This window comes from Panthera onca, chromosome D4, assembly GCF_046562875.1.
Source record: "Panthera onca isolate mPanOnc1 chromosome D4, mPanOnc1 haplotype 2, whole genome shotgun sequence".
In the NCBI taxonomy this organism is placed as follows: Eukaryota; Metazoa; Chordata; class Mammalia; order Carnivora; family Felidae; genus Panthera; species Panthera onca.
In genome coordinates this window covers 93,431,618-93,454,881 of record NC_138351.1, presented here as the reverse complement: position 1 = coordinate 93,454,881, position 23,264 = coordinate 93,431,618, and the positions used below count along the sequence as shown (strand labels likewise).

Genomic DNA, 23,264 nt, shown 5'->3' with positions numbered 1-23,264 from the left:
CGGCCGGCCGGCTCCCCACACGGCCAGGGGAGGCCCCACCCTTCCGCATAACGCCCAGTCTCGGGGCAAGACCACAAGAGCCCGGGGCTGGTTTTTAATAAAAAAGTAGGCCATTCACTTTATTCCTTCAAACATCCCGATCTGTGCTTCAGGACCAGCCAAGCCCCCGGGGGCCTCACGGTCACCGCTGGCAGAGCCTTCCCCAACCTCCAGCTGCTTCTGGCTGCTTGCTCCCGTAGGGTCAGCGGTGGGCTCTCCAGGCAGGTGGGCTCACCAGGGTCTGGCACGGCTCCCACCTCCTGGAACACAAAAATGCCCTGATCGGGGGGATGCCCTGACCGCAGCCAGACCCCGGGGATGGCACTGTAGGACGGGGAAGTGACAGCACCGCCTCCCTTGAGGGCACGGCAGAACGAGGCCGGCTGCTCACCTGCGGTCCCCGGGGGTGGGGGTGGGGGTGCATGCTGCGGGCAGGCCCTGGAGCCTGGGTGGGCTTCGGCTGGGACAGCCCCCGCCAGCACCCCCTCTGTGCACTCGACGGCCCTGCCCCAGGACCCAGAACCTCAGGGCACAGCCCCCACTGTGCTCAGAGGAACTGGCTCCTACCTCTGGGGATCTGCTGACCCGGACATCCTCCCCCATATCACGCGTTCACATCACGAACCCAACTAAGCCGTGCTGAGGGCCTACTTGGTACCTGCTGTCTGGGCACTCGGGACCCACCCGCAAAAACCACATTACTAGCCTTACGGGCTCATAAGGCTATACAAATACGTGCATAGGCCACGTCAGATGTAGCAGACTGTGCCATCAAGACACATGAATGTGGGGACACCAGGACAACAGGCAGGGAGGGCATTTCCACTAAACAGACGCTATTGGAGGAAGGGAACAAAGCTTACACACAGAAAGGAGAGCAGTGCAAAGGCCCTGAGGCACACGTGGGCTGGCAAGAAGGAAGCACCAGAGCCCAGCATGTGGAACCCAGTGGGAGAGGGGTGTCGCCAGGGGAGGGGAATTAGATGGCCCCCTCCCAAGAAGGCCTCTACGACCCTGGGTCTGCTGCCAGATGCCTGAACACACCCACCCCCCAACCTCACCTAACATCGTCACGCTTGGAGGTGAGCTCCTAAGGGCCAGCCTTCCTGCCTTTGGAAAGCCGTTGGCTCCCACCCGCCCAGAGCAGAGCCGCGGGGAAGGCCTGTCTCTTCCAGGGTGCAGGGCTACCCGTACCCCACCCCACCCCCACACGCTTACCCTGCCGCTCACAGCAGCCGCCTCCTCTTCCGGGCATGCCAGGAGTGCCGGGTTCTGAGCACATCCAGGTTGTCAGAACTGTCTAGGCAGGAAGAGGCAGAGCTCTCCCCAGGGTCTGGGGCTCCCTGAAACAAAACCCAGGCAGATGGGGACAAGAGTGACCCCCAGCCAGGACAGGCAGGGAAAGCGACAGCAGCAAGGGGTATGCCAGGGCAGAAGCTGGGTCCTGACACCCTGGACGCCAGGGACAGGCAGCTCCCCAGACCGGTCCCTGCAGATGGTGAGACACTACAGGCTGGGCCTGGGGACATGGCCACGTGCAGGGGCCACACGGGGGCTCTGGCTTCCCACCCCGCACCCCCTGGGGTCTCCAATCTCCCAGCGATGCCACAGAGCCAGCCCTCTGTCATGGCAGCGGCCCTGGAGAGCCGGCAAGCAGGATGGGGGGACAAGGAGTCCTTCCCGCACGGCCCCCAGTCACAAGCCCTGCCTCCCGTTATCTGGACGGCGCAAAGGCGAGCTCCAGCTGGGGAGGCCCGCGACCTGCAGAGACCCCACAATCTTCCTGATCTGGCACCAAACGAGGTGGCCCAGCTCTCCTGCTCTGCCACAGAAGATGCGGAGACACCTTTCTGCGTGTTTAGACCGGGCTTCTTGTCAGGCAACAGGAAAAGGGGTTTTGCCTCCACAGCTCGGAAGACTCTTCTGAGGCAGAGGCCGCCACAGCAGACCGCGAGAAGGACCTCGGGGTCCCGGACGTGCAGGGCCGCCAGCAGGAGCCCGCGTGTGGGTGTGCGCGGTGCGTGGAGCCCGAGCCCGTGTGCTCAGCCCTCCGGCAGGGCTGTGTGGCCAGGCCAGCGGCCCCAGGGGTGGCCGAGGGGTTTCGTGAGTGGAGAGGTTCCTTCTCCTCCCGTTTTCCACACTGGCCTCAAGGGAGGCCACGTCCGCACAGACGGAGCCCAGAGCCAGCTTCCTCCTCAGCAACCAGTCGGCCACAGCTCCCACCCACTCCTGCCCATGCTGTTCCGGGTGGGCTGGGCACCCACAGCGGCCACGGGGAGGCTGGGTGGGTGCTATGTGCCCACGGCCACCTACCTGAATGGGGGTGGCGGCCGCCGGCCCTGCCCGAGGACCGCTCGTGGAGCAGCCATCAGCGAGCTCCGACTCCTCCAGGCCCAGGTCGTCCTCGCTCTCGGGGTCAGCCCTTGTGGCTACGGACAGGGTGGTGGGAACGCCGTCGGGGGACAGGGTGGCCAGGAGCGCGGGGAGGGTGAAGGCCGCCAGGAACCGCGCCTTGAGCAGCAGGTAGGCCGGGCTGTCCCGGAGCCACCTCCGTACCTGTCCCAGCGAGGCGTGCAGGGCTCCGGCGCCCCCCGGCACGAGGGAGGCGGCTCTGCGCTCCAAGGCCGCCTTCTGGAGCAAGAGTGCAGACAGGGCCCGCAGGCTGCACAGGGCGGGGGGCTGGTAAGGCAGCCCTCCCCCCAGCGGGGGCACGCTCACCCCACGCCGTCCCCTCAGCCATTCCCGCACGACCGCCTCACCCTCCTGAGACATGAGGTCCAAGTCCAGGGCACCCCTCTCAGGCCCAGGCCGGGGTGGGGGTGGCCTCTCCAGGCCCAGAGGCTCCCCGAGTCTCTCTGGTCTCAAGGCGGACCCTGCTGTCCCTCCCGGGCCACTCCCAGGGCCGGTGCCACCTCGAAGAGGCGGCTGGCTGGGCCTGGGGGACTTTGCTTCAGGGTGGTCAGCCAGGAGCGTGGCTTGGGAGGGTGCCCCAGACACGGCTGTGTCCCCGGCCACTTGGGCCTCTCCAGGGAAGGAGCCCCTCGCCGGGCCGTGGGCCCCGTCACTGTCCACCTCCACGGAACCTTGAGACTGGTGGGGCACCAGAAGGCCCGGCGGGTCTGTCTTGGAGGGAGGGTCTGAGTCTGTGTCCCGGCTGGTGGGGGGCTGCCAGGGGTGGGTCAGCCCGGGGAGCCCGGGACCCTGGCCTATCTGTGTCCCAGGCAGGGAGGACGACAGAGCCACTGACAGTCCCTTGGAGTCAGAGGTCCCTGCTGGCCCAGGAAGGCCCACCACGGTGGGCACGGGGAGTAGCCCCTGGGCTGTGAGCACCCAGGTGACAGGCAGAGGGGTGCCGGCCACCACCTGTGGCCCCCTCTCGTGTGTGCCCACAGCTGGCGTCGGGCAGACAGGCTGGACGGGCAGCTGAGAGGGGCTGGGGACTGCAGGGAGAAAGGGTGGTCCCTCTGGCAAGCCCTGCTTCTGGGTGGTGGCAGGGGCCTGAGACTGTCCCGGGCCACCTCGATGGCAGTTCAGGGGGACCTGGCTGGGGCCCAGAACCGGCACCATGGAGGCAGCAGGGGCAGCCTCTGTGGAGGCCAGGGTGCCGGCCAAGACTGGCAGGGCGGAGGGCCTTCCGTCCTCGGCTGAGGCCCGAGAACCGGAAGTGCACGGCTCTGTCGCGGCAGGGGCGCTAGGCCGGGAGAGCACCGAGGCTGTGACAGCCAGGCCCGAAGCCGAGGGGCTGTGGGGGGCCACTGGGAGACGGGGCTGGAGAATCAGTGGGGAGGAGAGCAGCAGCTGGGGTGGGAGAACCACAGCGCCCGGGGCGGCCTTCCTGGCCCGGGCCTCCCGCAGCCGCTTCTCCCGGAGCAGCTCGGAGACAGTCTTGGGCTTGGGCCGGGGACCACACGGAGCCGGCGGGGGCGCCTGCGGACCGGACTTGGCGTGGCAGGGCTGCAGCCCCCTGCTCCCTTTGAGGCTGGCGCTCTGCTTTGCAGCTTCTCGGGCTGGCACGCTCCGGAAGCCGTGGCCTGCAGGGCAGACAGAACACACGTGCTGACGAGCGCCACACACGCGGAGCAAAACAGGCCTCCCGTCAGGAGGGCCCTCGCGGAGGGCAGGCTGCTGCCGGGAGTGTGGAGCAGGAGCCGTGGCGTCCGAGCTCCTGCCGTGGCCGGGGTGCTTGGTGCGGGGCAGCCCATCAAGTACGGGACAGCACCGCGCCTTGTCTTCAAAACAAGCACCGTCAGGCACCCCTGCCCGCCTCTCGCGGTCTCCCAGGACACCAGACCTCCGCGCGGTGCTGCTGGCGTGGGAGACGGGTAGCGGCCAGCAGCAGAGGTCCCTGCCGGATGCCCGGGGCTGGAGGAGCCCCCACGCCTCCTGGATCTGCACTGGGGAAGCCCCAGGGTGGCTGGTGCACTGGGGGCGGGGGGATAGGAGCCCAGGGGCTGTCTCTGCCGCCTCCCGCCAGCCACGCTCTCGTCCCTGCCGTGGCGTTCAGACAAGACCCGTCAATGGGGCCACAGCTGTGCTGCTCAGAGCCCGAAATTCAACGCCTACGACAGGTTTGCCCCTTTCCCACTGGACACAAGGGCAAGACAGGGGCAGAGACAGACGGTACCTGTAGCGTTCCGGGTACTTGAAGGCATCTGAAAAAGAAAGGCGAGCACCTCAGAGAAGTCCCCAGGGCACCTTGGGTGAGTTCGTCACGTCGGGGTTTGAGGGAGAGACAGGAGCCTGGCCATCCAGGCAGAAGGGTTCCAGAGCTTCGACGGAGCACCACAGGGCTGATCTGGTCATTCTGTCACTCCCTCCAGTTGTGACTGGGCTCAGGGACACGACCGCTCCCGCACGGACCCCACGCCCGGCATCCTACCCCAGCAGGGCAATGCCCAGAGCAACACATGCCAAAGGGCTCGGAGACCCCCTTGCAGGAGTGGGGCGGTGTGGCAGAGGGAGCACATTGTGCAGGGGAAGCAGGCAGGCCTGGGTGCCGGGTCTGGCTCTGCCCGCCCCCCGCCCCTCCCCCAGCCGGACTCGAAGCGAAGTCCCCCCAGGGCTCCGGGCAGGTGGGCAGACACCTTCTAGGAGAGACTCCTGAGCGAGGGGGCCAAGGGCCAGCAAGGCTGCTCCCGGGCGCTGGCCCAGCCTCTAGGCCACCCAGGAAGGCCTTCCGTCCTGGGAAGGACCGGTGTCACCTACTCCCTGGCTGGACGAGTGCTGCCCATCCCCCGGGCACCAGCCCTGCCACCTCACAGAGGGGAGGGACGGGTGGCAAAAGCCAGCTGAGCCCGCGTCCGGCGCTCACCCCTACTTCTCACCGGTAGGAGCCCAGGCACTGGGTCCCGGGTGCCAGTCTGCAGCAGGGCAGGGGGCTGGGCCTTCCTCTCTCGCACGACCTCCATGCAGCCAGCAGTGTCAATCTGCAACAGCTGAGGGACACGGGGGACACGTGCGTGACATACACGTGACAAGAGCCCGTCTCCTTTCCCCAACGAGAACCGAGATGACAAGGGTGCCCGTGACGAACGTAGCGCAGCCCCAGGGCCGGGCCCAGCCCCACGAGGCCGCGACCCCCTCACTCGGGCCCAGGCGCCCCGGCTGCCTCAGCGCCGCGCTCCCGCCGCGTCCCAGTCTCTGCTCCTCGAGCCTCCGTTTGCACCCCGGGGATCCCAGCACCTCCGTCCCTTCCTGGGGGTGGGGCGGCGCTGTATCGTGGCCGCCTCTCCCGCGTTGCCTTGCCGGCTGAAAGCTGCAGGCCACGAGAAACCCTTTCCAAGGGTCAAGTTCAGGGAGCCGGACTTCAAGAAGCAAATCCACAAACTTCGCAACTCCACCCCATGAAAAGAGAGCACAAGCTAAGAAAGCACTATGCGAGGGGCTCACCTGGATATAGAGGGTGAACACCGGGGTGCTGGCCAGGTGGGCGTCCTGAAGCTGCTTCCTGATGCCATCGGCTGAGGAGACAAAGTGGCTCTGGCTACCGAGGCCCCTCTCCTTGAGGCCCCCCAGGACCCCACGTCCCTCTGCCGCCACTCTCAGCCACAAGGAAGGGCGGGGACCAGAGGGCGGGCCGAGCCTGACTGGCCCTCCCGAGCCGAGCACCCCCGCCCCTGGAGAACGACCAGCTTCTGAGATCTGAGGAGACCCTTGCTAAGGCCTGAACGGCTGGTCGCTTCCAAAACCATCCCCTGGGTGCCAGTCAGGTCAGAGAAAAAAACGCAAGCAGCCCTCCGAGGGGGGCGCGTAGGTCTCCTCCCGTGCACCACGCACCGCCCCCAGCAGGGTCACCCCTCATTGCCCTGTGTCTCCGCAACCCCGGACCCCACAGGAGGCTCTCGAAGGGGCCCCAGCCTCGAAGGAGGCTCTCGAAGGGGCCCCAGGGCAGCACCTCGGGTGTGTGCCGCGGCAGGCCTTCGGGGAGTGCAGGGCAGGACGATGTCGCCCACCCACGGGCTCACAGCCATCAGGAGCTGGCGCTCAAGGAGCCTCCTCTGCAGGGAGTGTCCCCGCCATCGCTGCCTGTTCCCGATCGTCCTGTGCCACAGCTGCCGGACGCAGGGCCTGGCTACAACGCGGTCACTGGGGCCGGCCCCCGCGGATGGGCCGAGCAGGCCTGGCTGCCTCAGTTTCTCCTTCTGTGTGAGGAAGAAAGGCACCTGGGGTTCCCGGCCCTTTCCTGTTCTGGAGGGGCAGGGGCCCCAGACCGAGGGGGCAGGGGGCCCAGACCGAGGGCGCGGGGGGCCCAGACCGAGGGCGCGGGGGGCCCAGACCAAGGGGGCAGGGGGCCCAGACCGAGGGCGCAGGGGGCCCAGACCGAGGGCGCAGGGGGCCCAGACCGAGGGGAAGGGGGCCCAGACCGAGGGCGCAGGGGGCCCAGACCGAGGGGACAGGGGGCCCAGACCGAGGGGGCAGGGGGCCCAGACCAAGAGCGCAGGGGGCGGGCAGGGGGCCCAGACCGAGGGCGCAGGGGGCCCAGACCGAGGGGGCAGGGGGCCCAGACCGAGGGGGCGGGGGGCCCAGACCGAGAGCGCAGGGGGCCCAGATCGAGGGGGCAGGGGGCCCAGATCGAGGGGGCAGGGGGCCCAGACCGAGGGGACAGGGGACCCAGACCGAGAGTGCGGGGGGCCCAGACCGAGGGGGCGGGGGACCCAGACCGAGGGCGCGGGGGGCCCAGACCGAGGGGGCGGGGGGCCCAGACCGAGGGCGCGGGGGGGCCAGACCGAGGGGGCGGGGGGGCCAGACCGAGGGGGCGGGGGGCCCAGACCGAGGGCGCAGGGGGCCCAGACCGAGGGCGCGGGGGGGCCCAGACGGAGGGGCAGGGGCAGCGGGGGCCGTGGGCCAGCCCTACCAGTGTCCGGCACCGGTGGGCCGTGTTGGTCCTCAGCACCTGCAGCACGGTCTCCAGGGGCACCCTGAGCAGACGACTCCCGCTCTGACAAGAAGACGATGCGAGCTGGACGCGTGCGGTCCTGGCTCATGGCCTGCAGGGGCCCAGATCCACGGTGGGGTGGTGGGACGCCCTGAAGTGCGGCGGCCTCAGGCAGGTCCCTAAGGCTGGCACTGACACGCCTGCCCGGCTTGGCCGCACCCAGCGCTGACAGAGTCCCCGCTCCCTGCAGCCAGCTCCCTGAGCGGAGGGCACCAAATGCCCATCGATCCCACGGGCAGCAGCCTGCGGTTACAGACGCGGGAGGGAAACCACGTGGCACGGGGGCTGCTGCGAGCCCTGCCTGCTGTCCCTCAGGGGCCAGAGCGCAGTCTCCAACCTCTCCCAGCACAGACCGACCTGTTTGATTCTGACCGCAACTCCGCCCGCAGCCAGGGCCCTGACACCTCTAATGTCGACCGGGCAGGTGTGCACGTGACCCGGCAAGGGGACCTGTCACGGGACCTCTGGACTCACAAGAGCTGGGAGGCCACCCCGCCTTCTTGCTGCCTCCCCACGGAGCGCCCTCGACAGCTCATGCACGGCTTTTAAAGGACACCAGCAGGGAAACGGAGACAGCTGGTGGTCTTGATAAAGACGGCTGCTGTCCTGAACACAGTCCCCCCGAAACAGGCCGGGAACGAACGTTCTATTGAGCGAGGACAGGGTGTTGCTCCCAAACGCCCAGGAGCACGGCGGACGCAAGCCCAGCACCAGCCTCGTGACCCCCAAGCAGGAGAGCATCCGATCCGGGGTGCGCTGGGGCCTGTGGCCTACCTCGTCCGCCGGCGCCTCCGAACCCGAGGGGGGAGCATCCGCTGAGCCCGGGCAGCCGACGGCGCTCGCACTGGAGCTGCGGGTCCCCGACGGGGCGTGCGCCCGGCCCGCCTCCTGTGCGGGAGCCGAGGCCGCGGAGCAAGCTGCTAGGCCAGCCCCCGCCCCGCTGGTGCCCCTGGGAGGGCTGGGGGAGGCAGCAGGGCGTCCCGGCCGGCCCCAGGCGCCCCCCGCGCACGGCCCGCCGGCGCTCTGCCTGGCGGGCACCCACAGGTCCATGTCTGGCACGGCGTGCTGTGCTGAGGGCAGCACCTGGCCCCCTGCCTGGGCCTCTGGGGCTTCTCCTGGCTCCGACGCCTCACTGTCCCTGCTGCTGCTGCTGCTGCTGTCCCCGTCGCTGCCGTCCTCGCTGCTGGAGCTCCAGCGCACGCTGCGGAGGGGCCGCCGCCGCCGCCGCCTCCCCCGACTCTGCTTCTTCTGGGGGGAAAGGGCTACTCGGAGGCCTTGGCGACCTGGGGCTCACGGACCGGGGACAACGGGCACGCGGGCCAACCCTCGGCGAGAGACCCCGAGCAGGCTCGGACACGGTGCGCCGAGAGCACGGCACCCGCGCGGCCCTGAGGCGGCAGCGGCTGCCGACGAGCCCGGGTCTCCGTGCCCTTGGCCTCCAGGAAGAAGACACGTGCCAGGGCCGGAAACCAGACGTCCCTCCTCTCCCCGCCACCACGCACCGCCCACCCCACCCCGCGGGATGCTGGCTCCCCTAGCGATACGGCCTTCGGACTGACTTTTGGGCAAGCCTTACCCTGACCATGATTTTCCACTTGCTCAGACACTGGGAGCCCGTCCGATGGGGTAGTTCCGAAGCTATCTTTGCCCAGTGACCTACGGAGGCAAAACGACACAGAAGCCGTTGCACGCGATGCTTGACAACACGTCTACCAGCTTGAAAAGGGCCCTTCCAGGAGACGCGCTGTCTCCCACAGAGGACCCGCGTCGTCTTCCGTCAGCATGGGGTCTCCCGGTCACCTGCACACCGCGCCCCACATCTGAGCAGCTCAACGACACGCAGGGCGTCCGGTTCTCCAAGGACAATCAGCCCTTTAACAAAATTCTAGAGAACGCACATCCCAGAGAAAAAGCCGTCCACGCTTACGTAAAAACGGCCCTCGCGTGTCCGCCACGCTCGGGCTTCTACACCCGACATTTAAAACCGTCTCTTCTTTCCTTCTGGACAGTGCTGATGGGAGGGCACGGGTGCCCTGCTTTCATGGACAGCGTGACCCTGTGGGACGGAGGTCAGGTTTCGGCATGCACCCGCACTCGGCACCACCGCGTCTGGGACTTTTCCTAAGGAGACGCTGCGAACAGGAGTGAGGATGCGGCTACGGAACCCTCAGCTCTTTCCGGCCGCAGCAGAGATGGGAGACAGCTGTCCGCCAGCGGATGGCGGGCTGGGAGACGCGTGTGTCGTCACTCGGGACACACGATGCGGTCGTCGAAAGCCACGGTCAAACACAGGACGTGTAAAGGCAGGAAAACGTTCGCCACGGACAGCACAACGGCACAAACAGCCAACGCGGTCACATCGTGTCGAACGATGCAACTTTCAAAAGCCGCCCTAAAAACGGGCCCAGAGAGGACGGGGCAGGGGCGCGCGGCCGGAGGCACCGCTCTCCCCCTGGTGCCCGTGGCGCTCTCGACTCGACGCTGACCGTGCATCGGTCTGTGAGAAGGAAGAGCCGCCGCTGCCGGCTGAGGACCGGGGGGCAGCAGAGACCCGGGGAGCAGACGGGCCAAGGACTCACCGACGCCGTACTTTTCTATCAGTGCCATCAAGTTCTCCTCCTCTTTTGCGCTCCATCGCCCCTTCTTCAGGCCGAAGTGCAGCCTTCTGAGGTACCTGAGAGCAGCAGGGACACAGGCAGGGTCAGGCGCCAAAACGCCCTCCCGCGCCGTCCGTCCCGCGCCGTCCCGGCACGGAAGCTCGGTGACAAATGAAACGGAAACTGTAAGCTGGACTGTGGGGGAATGAGCTTCGGGATTCCCTGAGCCTGCAGGAGGGGTTAACAAGGCGTGAGAAGCTAGAAAGCCACAGGATGTTCGCACCCAAGTTTGGGTGAACGAGATTAGGCAAAGTGGGACAAAGGTCCCAGTACAGGACGAAGGCACAGGAAGAGGGGCTCTCAGGACGAAAATGTCCAAGGTGAGGCGAACAGCATTAGGTACATAGATACGGGGAGGGCGGGGCCCAGGCCCCAATACAAAGGTATATGACGTAAACGAGATTAAATACTCAGCTTGGGGACAAGCCCCAGCTCAATGCTACAGCAGAAAGCTGCTTTCACGGGAAGCAAGGGCCAAGTTAGGCAAACAGGTCAACAGGGCCAGAGATCCCTGCAGGGCGAAGTTGCCCAGAGGGAGCTAATTAGCAAGGGAAAGGTGCCTTGTTGACCCTGAGGTAGCAGGCTCCGTCTGACCGTCCTGACCGTCCTGCTGACCGTCCTGACCGTCCTGACCGTCAGCGGGTCTCGTCCCCTAGGCTAGCTAAGACGCTGGGCGTCATCAAAAGTAAAAGCTTTCAAGGCGACTCCCGGGACACCATGGAGAAAGCGACAACACAACCCGCACGCTGGCAGCGAGAATTTGCCAAGCAAGCGTCGTGTCCGCTAAGGGACCCCCGGCCGGAACACTAACAAGCCAACACCACAAGCACGGCTCCAGTTCTCGAAGGGGCCAGTGGGGGGCGCCTGGGCCGCTCAGCTGGTTGACTGACTGACGGGCTCAGGTCACGACCTCACAGTTCTTGGGTTCAAGTCCCACATCGGGCTCCACGCCGACAGGATGGATCCTGCTTGGGCTTCTCTGTCTCCCCCTCTCTCTGCCCCTCCCCCGCTCAGGCTTTCCCGCTCTCTCAAAATAAACAAGCTTTACGACACGAGTGGATATTCCTGCAGACAGGATCCGCAAACAGCCGGTTAACACGCGGATGCCCCGCTTCGCGGGCCGTCCAGGAGATGCAAGGTGAAGCACCCGAGATGCCACGGCACACCCACTGAGCCGCCTGCAATCCGGAAGACGCACAGGTGCTGGCGAGGGCGTGCAGACACCGCGGCCCCACGGCCGCCGCCGCCGAGGAAAAAGTCACCGCGTGACCGAAAACCCCGCTCCCGGGCGCGCACCGAGAGCAGCGACTGTCCGTCCGCACGCGTACTTCCGCACACACGTTCACGTCTCCAAGGTCATCCGCGCTGCCGTGTCAAGACTGCGTCTGTTTACCTTGTGAAGTAATCTCCACCCCCAACGGGGGCTCAGACTCACGACCCCAAGATGGAGAGTCCACGCGGCACCGTCCCGGCCGGCCGGGCGCCCCTGGATTCCGTTTGTTTTACAGCCGAATGACATCGTGGCGTCCATCCAATTTTAGAACCACAGCTGTGGCTTCCCTGTTCTTCCCGCCGGACGTCGGCCGTTTCCGCCCCGTGGCCAGCGACCGGCGTGGCTGTGGACACGAGTGGACGTGTGCCCGTTTGGGGCCCTGCTCTCAGGACGACACAAGCACTCGCTCCGGTTCCCGAGGACCCTCCACCGTCTTCCACGGCGCCTGCACCACGCGGCGCTCCGCGGGCACACGAGGGCCGTGCTTTCTCCACACGCGTGTCAGCACCTCCTCTTCTCCAGAACTGTCCTAAGACAATCGTCCCGCCGCGTGTGAAGTGGTCTCCCGCTGCTGCCGTGACCTGTTATCTCCCCAACGACCAATGACCAGTGACGCCAAGCACCTTTCCGTTCCCTCTCTGGAGAAAGGTCTGCGTGAGGCCCCGTCCTCATCCGTTTTGCTGTTGTTGGGACACAGGGTTTCTTTGTAGGGGAGTCAAATGTCCTAAGTTGATGGGGGTGACGGGCCGCACCGCTCAGTCGATGCACTAAAACCCACAGGACGGGACCCTTTAAGCGAAGACGCCGGACGCTGCGCAGATTACGTTCTGATGAAACGTTATGAGGACACCCAAGCTGACACGAGGCGGCTGAGGCCGCCTCCGGGGCCCTGGCCCGTCAGGGCTCTGGCGGAGAAACTTGGACGACGGGCTCAGAGGCACTGCCAGCCAGGGGCCACCTCACGCTTGGAAAAACAGCAGCCATCCTGCTTCCCTACCGGTCACGACCCCCCTCCCCCCCGGCCCACCCCCCACCGGCAGCCCACCCGCCGGCCCACCCGGAAGCGGCCCCGCCGAGGCCTCCCTCACCCAGCGGGGTCCAACTCACCGATCTCGGCACTGGGCATCGCTCCTACCTGGCACCTCTTCCCGGATTTTAAACCAATCCTGCTCCCCGTACTTGGCGACGGCTCGAAGCAACTTCTGCAGGAAGGGACGGCAAACGAGCAATGCGTCTGCGGGCAGCCATGACCCCTGCACCCTCCGCCCAGTCCCCCGAGGAAGGAAGGTCCGAGGACGGCTGTCCTCGGCCTCGCCTCCGCGGCGGCGGACTCACCGCATCCTCCTCCGGGGCCCAGAGCCCCTTCTTCAGGTTGGGGTCCAGGCTCTTGGTCCACCGGTAGATGAGCTGCATGGAGTCTCTCCCGTCCATGTAGTAGACGACTGGGGACGGAGGGGCGGCGTGGGCACCCGGGACTGCGCGACCCCGTGTGCCCGCGGGGACCGAGCTGCCTCCACGCGCGCGGGGCTTCGGGCCCCACGGGGGCCGTGCGGGCGGACTCACTTCTCCGGTAGGGGATGTGGCTGCCGACGCGCATCTCCCGCACGAGCTGGGTGAGCAGGTGGTCCTCCTCCGGGGTCCACTCCCTGCGCTTCAGAGCCCTGTTGTGCTGCTGGTACTTCTGCAGGCACTGGAAGGCGCTGCGGCCGGTCTTCCGGGGCCGGGGCAAAGCACGGTGGGCGTTAGCCGGCGAGCGCCCCCGCGGAGGGCCCGCCAGGGCACAGGTCGCGAAGGCCACCGCCCGCTCACTCGCACCGGAGCCCGGGAGGGACGGCGCAGGGCGTCCCCGTGGCGGGAGACGGCCGCGAAGCACCAGATGGGACACGGACGGCGAGAGCGCGAGTCCACAAACATCCACGACGCTTCCCTCACGTGACACCAGAGCTGCCCCGGAGTGCTCACGGGGGCGCCGGCGCGACGATCCGGGGGAGCAGCCGCCCCGCGGAGCACGCGCGCTGTGAGCCGGGGGCCTGCCTGCTGCCCAGTCCCGGGGCCCCTGGAGGGCCGGTCTCTCCGAAGCCTCCGCGGTCCACCCAGACCGACGGGGCAGCGGGGGCTGGATGCGTGTCGGGCTGCGGGGACGGGCGCGGCGTGGCGCCCACGTCTCTGGAGGCGCCCTCCCAGGGGGGCTCCGGGGCGACCGGACCCCCGCTTCCACACACGCCGCGGCTCAGCAACTACACCGCCAGTCTGCACCGCCGACGGGTTTGTTTCCTTATGGGGAGGGAGCTTCCCAAGAGCTAATTAACGTTACCTGAACCCTCTCGTTTCCTAAAGAAAACTCCCGAGTCACAGAAGACGCGACGCACACAGACAGAGGCGCAGTGTGCTCAGCTACGGGGACTGGGTGTGACGATGCCTTTTTAGACACGACACCACACGTGATTCTCTCACGATCCTTGAAAGAACACAGCAGCTGACCCTCGTGAAAACAGAGGACCCCTGCTTAGACAACGTTAGGAAAGTGAGACCGGGAGCCACAGACGGGAGAAAACACCCGCAGAACACATCCGATAAAGGACCGTTACTCTCAACACGCAGAACGGTCCTTGAAGCTCAACAGGAAAACAATCTGACTACAAAACAGACCAAACGTCGGGGGGCCTGGGGGCTCAGTCAGTTGAGCGTCCGACTTGATCTCTGCTCGGGTCGTGCCGTCACAGTTCACGAGATGGAGCCCTGCGTCGGGCTTTGCGCGGACAGTGTGGAGCCTGCTTGGGGCCCTCTCTCTCCTCCTCTCTGCCCCTCCCCCGCGTACGTGTGCTCTCTTATGCACATGCTCCTTCTTTCTCTCAAATACTTAAAAAAAAAAAAAAAGACCAAAAACCTCAACAGACCCTTCGCCAAAGACACACAAACGAACAATAAAGCACCGCGTGTTCATCGTCAGGGAAACGCAAAAGCAAAGCAGCCACCCTCGCACCCCTGCAAGGACGGCTGGAGCCTGGAGCCCCGACACGGCCACACGCCGGCGAGGACGCGGGGTGGCGGGACTCTCGTCCGTGGCGAGGGCTACGCGACGCGGGGCAGCCAGTCCGTAGGACGGTTTGGTGGCTTCCCACAGAACTAAACGCCCTCTTGGCACACGACCGCTCCTTGGTGTTGACCCAAATGAATCAAGACTCACGTCCACCCAGACACCTGCGCACAGATGTTACCAGCCGCCTCATTCACAATCGCGGGACCCTGGAGCGACCAGGATGCCCTTCAGCAGGTGGGCGGACCACGCTTTATCCAGACAAGGGGACTTCAGCGCTAAGGAGAAAGAAGTGGTCGAGCCGGGAGAAGACACAGAGGACCCTTAAACGCACGTTGCACGCAGCCTTGGTTAACGTCGGCGCGGTTCCCTGCAGTCACGTGCTGGGCTACGAAAGCAGTAAGTTATACCACGGAGCTTGCACGGATCACGTTCCCAGGTCGTGAACCAACAAAACAGAAACCGGAGAATACTACAAAATATTTCAAGAATCCGAACCACAGAGAGATTGACAAAGCACATTCTTATGTAAACTAAGATCCAAAGACGTGATGAAAAAACCCCCGAAATCGGACCCGTCCTAGAAACCTACAAAGAGGAGAACTCAGCAAGCTGTTCTCAGAAAAGCAGGCCTTAAACGCCTTCATGAGTAAAGACAAACCGAACGAAGCCCTTTAGCCTTCACCTCGGAAACGAGAAAACCAACGTGAGACCCCGGAAGAAACCAGGAGGAGCATTCCCCTTAAGCCCCATCAGAACGAACCCCCGGGCTTGACGGGGACAAGGAAGGAGGATCTGGAAGGACGCCAAAGACAGGCCTGGAGGGGAGGGGAAGGGTGAGTGAGCACTCAGAGACGGGATGGGGGCCAAGGAGCTAGAAGCTCCTGGAGACTCTGCCGTGGGAGGGGGGAGGGGCTGCTGCCCCCAGGGCCACACCCTCCAAAGTGGCACAAAGAAGAACCTGATGGCTCCCAGGGTGAGATGCGCCACGCAGCCCGCGGAGACCTCAAACCCGCCCGGCCTCCCAGCCTCTCGGAGGCCCCTCCGGCCCTCACCCCCAGCTCCTTGGCGATCTTCTGCCACTGCAGGTGGCCGTGCTTGGCTGCGACGGCCTTGAGCTGCTCGACCTCCGGCCCGCTCCACTCCTGCTTGTTGATGCTCGGGTGCTCACTGTTCTGCCAGAACTTGCGGATCTCCTCTGCACTGCGGCCGCCCTCGAACTGCACCGACAGAGAGAGAGCCAGCCTGCGGGGGGGCCGTCACTCTGATGGCTGGCCGTGATGGCTCAGCACCTGGGACAAGTGGGGTCCTCGTCCAGGTCGCCAGGACTTGCACAACCAAGAGTGGGGTTGGGCTCTAAGCACAAAGCCTGAACCTTCACACCCTCCCATTTCAGAAGAGCCACGTCACCCCAGCAGGGCAAGCCCGTGAGGCCACCCCACACTGCTGGACACGCACCCGACCAGAGGCTTCGAGGCAGGTCTGGTGGCCACAGGGATGAGGCCTGACCGCCTAGAGCTGACCCACGCCCCCGGCTGCCGGGACGGCCGTAGGCCGCTGTGGCCTCAGCACCGCCCCAACTTACGTTAACGTTGGAGATCTTCTCCCAGTCGTGGCCATCCAGCCTGTTCCCCAGCAAGGCCTCCTCTGGGAGCTCCCTGGAGGAAGGAACAGGTCGCCAGGGTCACGCCTGGCCTTCCTCGCCTCTCCCCAGGTCACACACCCCCCACAAGACCCAGCTCACCGGATGTCCTGGACCTCCTTCTCCGCCTCTTTGCTCTGCTTCTCCAGGACCTGCCTCTCTGCCTCACTGGTCACCCTACTCCGTTTCTGGTGCAAGTATTCAAGCCTACGGGGCAGAGCAGAGGCACCGGGGTTACTCGCATCAGGGCCGTGCCCCGGGGGAGGGGGACGGCGTCTCTGGGGCCAGCTCGGCCTCCCCGTGCACTGGGGCACGTGCACCGCTCCACATGATGAGGCCCGGTGGCAGGGAGCACACACAGGAGCCTGGTCCCGGCTCTGAGCCTGCCTCTTGCAGGCAGAAGGCTGTCCGAGCTCCACGCCCAGAGGAAGCAGCCAGCGACACCCCTCTCTGGGCTGTCACCATGGTCACGTCAGTGACCAGCATGACAAGTCTGCTGACGCAGATAACCACCCGCTCAGCAGCCCAGCCGCCGGCCCTGGGCCCGGCGTGCAGGGACGTGCTCCGAGGGCAGCCTGGCGACAAAGCCTGCAGGAGCCCCTTCCGGAGGCCAGGGGAGAGGACCCATCACTGAGGCTAGTCCTGACCCACGCGCGGAGCCACGAGACTGCGGGCAGCCCCCAAGACTCCCGGCCCGGCCACAGGCGCTGCGATCCGTTCACACGACATCACCCCTTCGGCACACAAAAAGCGGGTCTCGTGAGCAGTCCCGATTTTCACAAGTGGACACTGAGCCCGAGACCAGAGAAACTACCCGAGCTGTGCCTGACGGAACGTGGCCGCTCGGCCTTCCCGGTTCTTGCACGCCTGGCCTCGAGCTCGGCTGCCTCCCTGGGGCAAAGTTGCAGGGGTGAGTGCCTCTCCCACGGGAGCAGGGGGACACGGCCACAGCACGCGTCCGCCTGTCACCAAGCCTCCGGCCTGGACCCCTCGCGCTCCCGGCGGGGCTGGCGCCGGCGGCTGTTCCTACACTCACTTCAGTAACTTGGGCTGAAGCAGGCGCTGGAGGCGGTCGCTCACCACCGACCTTCTGAGCAAGGCCTTCTCCCAGCTTTTCCCTGCGAAGAAACGACGGCATCAGCGGAGCCTTCCCGACTTCCCCTCGACCAAGTGGTGGGCACGTGACCGTTCCAGGACCACGGCGCCGGCCGGGTACCCCAGCCCGGCTGTCGAGCGAGCATGGCGCCCTGGCCGGAGCTTACGGAAGGGCCCCTGGGGCTGTGTGTTCGAGAATAAGACACGTGAGACTACGCAGTGAGCCGTGGGGATGGTGGTCCCCACGTGGCGCGTGGGACAGGCTGGGGCTTTGAGTGGCCAGTCCCAGTGGTCAAGGCCCGAAGGAGCCCACGGAACCAGAGGAGGGTGCCCGTGGAGAGGCAGGGCTGTGGCGCTGATGGCCCGGCGCAGGGGCTTACACTTAGTCACCAGGAGCTCCTCGAAAGCCTTGATGCCCTGGGCGGCCTTCTCCCGCGTGTCTTCGTTGGCTGGAGGCCCCTGCCAGACAGGGCAGCGTCACGACGCGGACGGACGCCGAGTGCTCTCGCCCCACAGCCCGCGCTTCCCCTCGGCCTCCTCGAGCAGCCTGGCCACGCGTGAGGCCTGGCAGTGGACACCTGGGCCCAGCGCTGGACTCTGAGCGGCCGTGAGCACGACCCGGCCGGCACGGGCGGGCTCAGCAGCTCCAGCCCTCGCTGCCAGGCCTCTCGGATCGGGCCGAGGCGCCCCACCCAAGGCGCCCCTCCTTAAGGAAACGTCTCTGGGGCTTATCTGTGGAGCCGGGGTCAGCGGGCCACATTCCAGGCCCAGAGACCACGTTCCAGGCCCAGAGACCACATTCCAGGCCCAGAGACCACGTTCCAGGCCCAGAGACCACGTTCCAGGGCCACAGACCTTGACTTCTACCACTAGACACCAAAAGGTTTTAGGAAGATTGGAAAACGTCGTCCTGAAGAACACGAGGGAACAGACAACACCCGCAGCAGGTGCTGGGAGAAGAGCCCCTTCCCACGCAGCCTGCCCCTCCCTCACGGGTGACAGTGGAGCCCCGGCTACTCACCACTCCGGTGACCCTGTCCTTGAAGTAGGGCTTCATGAAGTGCCCTATGTACAGATTCGGGGGCAGACTCTTGCCGTCTTTCACCTTGGGGCCTTTGGACCCTGCCAGGTCACACATGATCTCCTCCTGTGACAGACACAGGGAGCCCATCTGGGGCCAGGCAGCAGCGGTGCCCTTGTGGAGAAGGCGACCGGGGCAGCCAGGGAGCAGACGTAACCAGAAGCACCAGTCCTGGGGTGCCTGGCCACGGGGGTGCTGAGGGCCCGTCCTACCTGCTGCTCCCGGTTCTGGGCCAGCAGGAGGCTGACCTCCGCCAGCCTCTCCTGGATGACCTCCTGGTAGACCATGTTCAGCTGCAGGCAGGTCTCCGGGTCTTCAGGGAGGATCTTCTTGGGGTCGTCCTCGCCATTGCTGGCCTCTCCCCACCTCTCTTCTTCCTGGTCACAAGCGGGGAACTACGGGTGAGGCGGGGGGGCCTGCAGACCCGCCCCCCGTGACCCGGGCAGCACAAGCAGCCTCTGAGCTCGTGCCCATCACTGGGCCAACAAGGGTTGGGGCCACGTACAGCGTGTGCATAGGCCACAATCAAGGACACGAGAAAACCAATGTCTGGAGGAACGTCTCGGGGGGGGGGGGGGGGGGGGGGGGAGGCGTGACGACGTGAGCGCTTTTCACTTCCCACGATAAATGTTTCTGGTGAACCTGAAGTTCAGAACGGACCTCCGCCCCAGCAGGGGACAGTGAGCAGGGACACGAGTGAGGAAGGCCATCACAGGGCCGGCAAAGCTAAGAACCGGGAAGAGGCTGCTCGCTGCCCGGCAGGTGAGGAGCTACGGGAAGCCTGTGCCACGGGGACCACTGCTCGTTGAAACCAGGAAGCGAAGCTGTGCCTCCTGCCTCAGTGAAAAACTGAAAAGCGGATTGTAAAAATTCTCCAGGTTAACGTGAGATTCCAAAACAAACCAGAAGCGGCAAGAAAAACCGGAGTGGCCCAGTTGGGGATTTATGCCTCTTGACTCTCTGAGCTCCCCGTAATGGGCGTGGGTCGACCTGACGTCGTGTGTGGAAGGGTCCGAGCAGGTGAGGCTGGCCCCTCGTAGCTCTCTCGCTCGCTCGCTCTCTCTCCCCCCCCTACCCCCGCAGGCTCAATCTCCCGAACTGTGAGATCATGATGTCTCTCTCTCTCTCCCCACAGAGAGCGAGCTCCTTTCTGTGCCTCGGTCTACAGCGGGCCCACATGTGTGACCGCCCAGGACCGTGCCTGCAAGGACTGAGGCAGAGAGAGGGAGCTACGAGGGGCCAGCCTCACCTGCTCGGACCCTTCCGCACGTGACGTCAGATCGACCCACACACGTTACGGAGAGCTCAGAAAGTCGGCAGGCGTAAATCCCCAACTACTAACAACAGTCGTTTCTTGGGACAATTTCCGTTTTGGTGACAGATACTTTGGGATACGTCATCTTCAGTGACGAGCACGCAGAAAAAATCAAGACGAGCTCAGAGCACTGCCCTCCTGGGCCCACTGGCAGGGTGGCAACTGCCCGGGCGGGCTCCACCAGCTCAGGCCGGTACTTACCGAGGCCAGGGAGCCAGCAGCGTCCGAGTCCTCTTCAGGCAGCGAGTCTGTGGGAACACAAGCACAGGGGACACAAGTTGGGGACGTGATGGGATGCAATACCCGCCAAAGAAACGACCGGCAGGTGCAGCACAGGGCTGTTTCCTGATAGCCACAGGCGAGGGAAGGGCCGAAAGGCCTCAGGACAAGACTGTATTGCCTGGACCCTCCCTCCCTGAGGGCTGGTGGCTGAATGCTACCCACTAACTAACCAGGCAGGACAGGCCCCGAGCCAAGGGCAGGGGCAGCCAGGAAGGGAAGACACAGAGAACAGGGTCCGCCAGGGCAATGAGGGGAAGCCTTGCAGGAACAGACCCGTTCGGGGGAGCTGGAGCTACTGGGGGGTGGGGAGCAGGTGCAGAGGCCCTGATCGTAGGTGAGAGAAAGGCCCCAGCGTGGTCAGAAACTCTGAGAAACTGAGACTTAGAGCTCCACCTGGGGCTGGGGAGAGGTGGGCAGGCCTGGGGGCCCAGGGGAGCCTGTGGGGTGACTCTCAGCTGTCCAGCATGGTGGCTGTCCGGCACGGAGGTGGCCGACAATCTGATTCCTGGGAAGGGCAGCCGGCCACCCACCTGGGACAGAGTGACACAGACGCCCCCAAAGGGCACTCAGGCGCAGCCGGCAGGTCCACGGCACGTGGAGGAGGGGCGGAGAGAAACCACCGCCGGGAGTAAAGGCAGAGGCCAGCTTGCGCGAGAAACGGCTGGTCCGCAGCCTGCCGTGGCTGCCAGGAGCCGGAGGGCAGATGGATCCGGTCTAGCCACGGCCTATGAAAGCTTACCTGCTTCAGAATCCAGTGCAAGACCAGACTCCGAGACCTCCACGCTGATACTCGAGGAGCTGGGATCCAAGATCCTTTCTAATTCTTCAATCTCCTTTGCTATTTTCTCTCTTTCGGCGTCCACGTCCATGACTCCTACCTGCCACCAGAGTACATCATGAGGTTTCAGGAACCAAGAGTCTGCAGACACACACCCGTAGGGGATGACAGAAGCCTGACCAAAGCAGGCACTCCCACTCGGGGGAGCCCTGGGACTGTGATATGACACACCCCCCCCCCCGTGTCCCCACGAACACCCGCTGTTTGTTCTAGCGGGTGAGGAAACCATGTGAGTGTGACCTGCCCACTCTGATCTAAGGCTGTGACCAGCAGGGGGGCAGGGCAATGGACACCTGGAGACCAACATGGCCCAAGAGCCTGGCCTGTCTTCCCAGAGCCAAGCCACAAGAGAGCTGATCACCCAGTGCAGAAACAGCAGGTTGTGGTGGCAAAGTCACCAGAGGACAAGAACGAGACTCAGGCAGTCAGGACCTCAGCTGCGCAGCCTGCTCCCCTGCCAGGAGACGCCCAGAGAGCATCTGGCAAATGTGCAGGAAATGCAGGTGGCAGGCACTACGGGGGCAGCAGGAACGAAGCCCCCTGAGGTTCCCTGCTCCCTCTCCAGCACCTACCACGGCACCTATTGAACGAACAGAACCTTCTTTCTTAATGATACCAGTCTGGGAAATCTAAAAGGGACAGAAAGCTGGAAAGAGACCTAGGAGAATAAAACTGCGGCAGAGAAAAGAGCAAAGGAACACAGCACAGACCTAGGAGCCAACGACCAAGCCCAGAAACATTCCCGCTGAAATCGGACAACGGCAGCCACCAAGCGGGAGCACGCTTCAGCCCGATCCGCAGCACGGAGCGCCGTCTACACTCTAATCGTGTGTAACCCCAACTAGCCAAGAGTCACGCAGCTCTGCAGAGCCGGCAGCGGCTACCGGGGCATCAGGCCGCCAACCCCACGGCCAGCCCGGGCCCCGGCCCCGTTCCTCCCACCGCCTCTCCTGGGCCCCAGCCCCGCTCCTCCTACCGCCGCCTCTCTCCGGACCCGCCGCCCTCACCCTCACACTCACCCTCCGGCACCGCCGCCGCCAGCGCCACCGCCCCCGACACTTCAGTGGCAGAGCGACGAGAGCGCCGCGCACCGGAAGTCCCGCCTCCGCGGCCGCGGCCGCAGCGCGGGGCACGCCGGGACGGGGCTGGCGGGCGGGTGCTGCCCTCGCGCGGCCGCCCTTGGGACTGCCCGCGACCGTGCGCCGCCGTGTGGGGTTAGCGGCGCCGGACCGCTGCTTCTCGCCGGAGCGTGTGACCTCCGGTATCGCCGAGTCCCGCCTGCATGCTTCCGCCTCTGCTAACTGTATTCGGGGCTGTTGGTTTGCAGCCAGTGCGCAAACTTGCCGAGTGCTCAGTGCTGCCGCGCGGCCGGGCCAGTGGGTAGACAGCCCCCCGCGCTCTGACCCCGCGCCCTGAGAGTACCTCGGGGGACTTCGGGGCGCCGCCCAGGCCGGGTTGGGCCCGCCTGCAGTTGCGCCTTCTTTGGGCAGAGCGGGGGTGGGGGCGCCACCCTCGGAGTGCGGGGCGTCTCGGAAGACGAGGAGGAGTCCACGGGAACCGAGGAGCGTACCTTCCCCTGGTGGACGGAGCAGGCAGAGCTTCCGGCCCCGGCACAGGTGGAAGGAACCGAGGGGACAGCCAGCGTCCCGGGAACCCACCCACCAGGACCGGGGGCCGCCTGGCGCTGGAACTCCAGACGCAGAGCTGGATGCCCAACAAATTTAAGCTCTTCACCAGGGAACGCCCCAAACGTACTGTAGGAGCCTGTCTGTGCGCCACGCTCCTTTATCCAGACCCTCCTCCCGGCCACCCGCCCCCAGCCCCTTCGCCTGACCTTGCGGAGGTGGTACAGGTCTGTGCGGGATGAAGGGCAGGATCAGGAGTAGGTGGAGCGCACCTGAGGCTCACTCGGGCGGCGTGCTCGGGCGCAGCCTGGCCTGCGGGGGGAGGGAAAGTACACCAGGCTGGTGGTGATCTGCCACCCGCATCCCACCCCCTTAAAACACGGAGCCTGCAAGCATCCTCCCGCCAAGCCCCATCCTGCTCAACGTAGCTTTCCCAGGCTGTTGTGGGCACACCCAGAAGAAAATGGGGTCCTAGTACTTGCCCGCTAGACCGGCCTGTCTAAAGTCTGCTCCGACCACAGAGCCCAGTACCCACTTCTCACCAACAGGCAGGAACAGGAGGGGACGGGTGAGGAGGAGCAGGGTGTCTTCGGCAGGGACTTCTGCAAAGCTCTTACCCGTAGCCAAGATCGGAGGGTCTAGCAGTCCAAACGTCATTCAAAATTTCCACCATGTGACCGAAGAACGCCCCGACACCAGAATCCAGCGTGTCCAACTCCGAAACACCCGGCCGTGACGCACATCTAGCGGGCCGGCCACCTTGGTCGGGCCCGGCAGCAGTGACCGGGGTCTACCCCTGACCCCACAGGCCACGGGACTAACGCTTAATTTGTCAGCACAAATCACCCGTTACGACAAGACGCATGCCCTAAAGTCAGAGAACGGTACTAGGTTTCTTAAGCGTAAAGAAGCGGTTAAATCGGAAAAAAAAAGGGACAGTTCGTG

General features: G+C 65.3%; 1 protein-coding gene across 6 annotated transcripts; it reads right to left on the bottom strand.

Annotated features, from left to right (window-relative positions):
* Positions 1 to 88: 88 nt before the first annotated feature.
* SNAPC4 (small nuclear RNA activating complex polypeptide 4) lies at positions 89 to 21,815 on the bottom strand. 6 transcript variants are annotated; one of them, XM_078436219.2, is made up of 24 exons: positions 21,714 to 21,815; positions 20,596 to 20,734; positions 19,776 to 19,822; positions 18,472 to 18,636; positions 18,200 to 18,325; positions 17,559 to 17,637; positions 17,120 to 17,201; positions 16,186 to 16,290; positions 16,027 to 16,099; positions 15,497 to 15,661; positions 12,968 to 13,115; positions 12,740 to 12,846; positions 12,512 to 12,606; positions 10,054 to 10,148; positions 9,051 to 9,130; positions 8,249 to 8,722; positions 7,394 to 7,477; positions 6,434 to 6,680; positions 5,929 to 5,999; positions 5,364 to 5,474; positions 4,664 to 4,691; positions 2,353 to 4,070; positions 1,258 to 1,382; positions 89 to 299 (listed from the first exon to the last, which is right to left on the bottom strand). In XM_078436219.2, exons 2-23 carry the CDS (start codon positions 20,723 to 20,725, stop codon positions 1,266 to 1,268), a joined length of 4,347 nt encoding a protein of 1,448 aa, XP_078292345.2. In that variant the 5' UTR covers positions 20,726 to 20,734; positions 21,714 to 21,815; the 3' UTR covers positions 89 to 299; positions 1,258 to 1,265. The 6 variants fall into 6 exon arrangements, with proteins under 6 accessions (XP_078292345.2, XP_078292348.2, XP_081647111.1 ...); XM_078436222.2 differs by having other exon boundaries at positions 20,596 to 20,775; positions 21,714 to 21,814; XM_081790985.1 differs by having other exon boundaries at positions 20,596 to 20,727; positions 21,708 to 21,804.
* Positions 21,816 to 23,264: the final 1,449 nt, after the last annotated feature.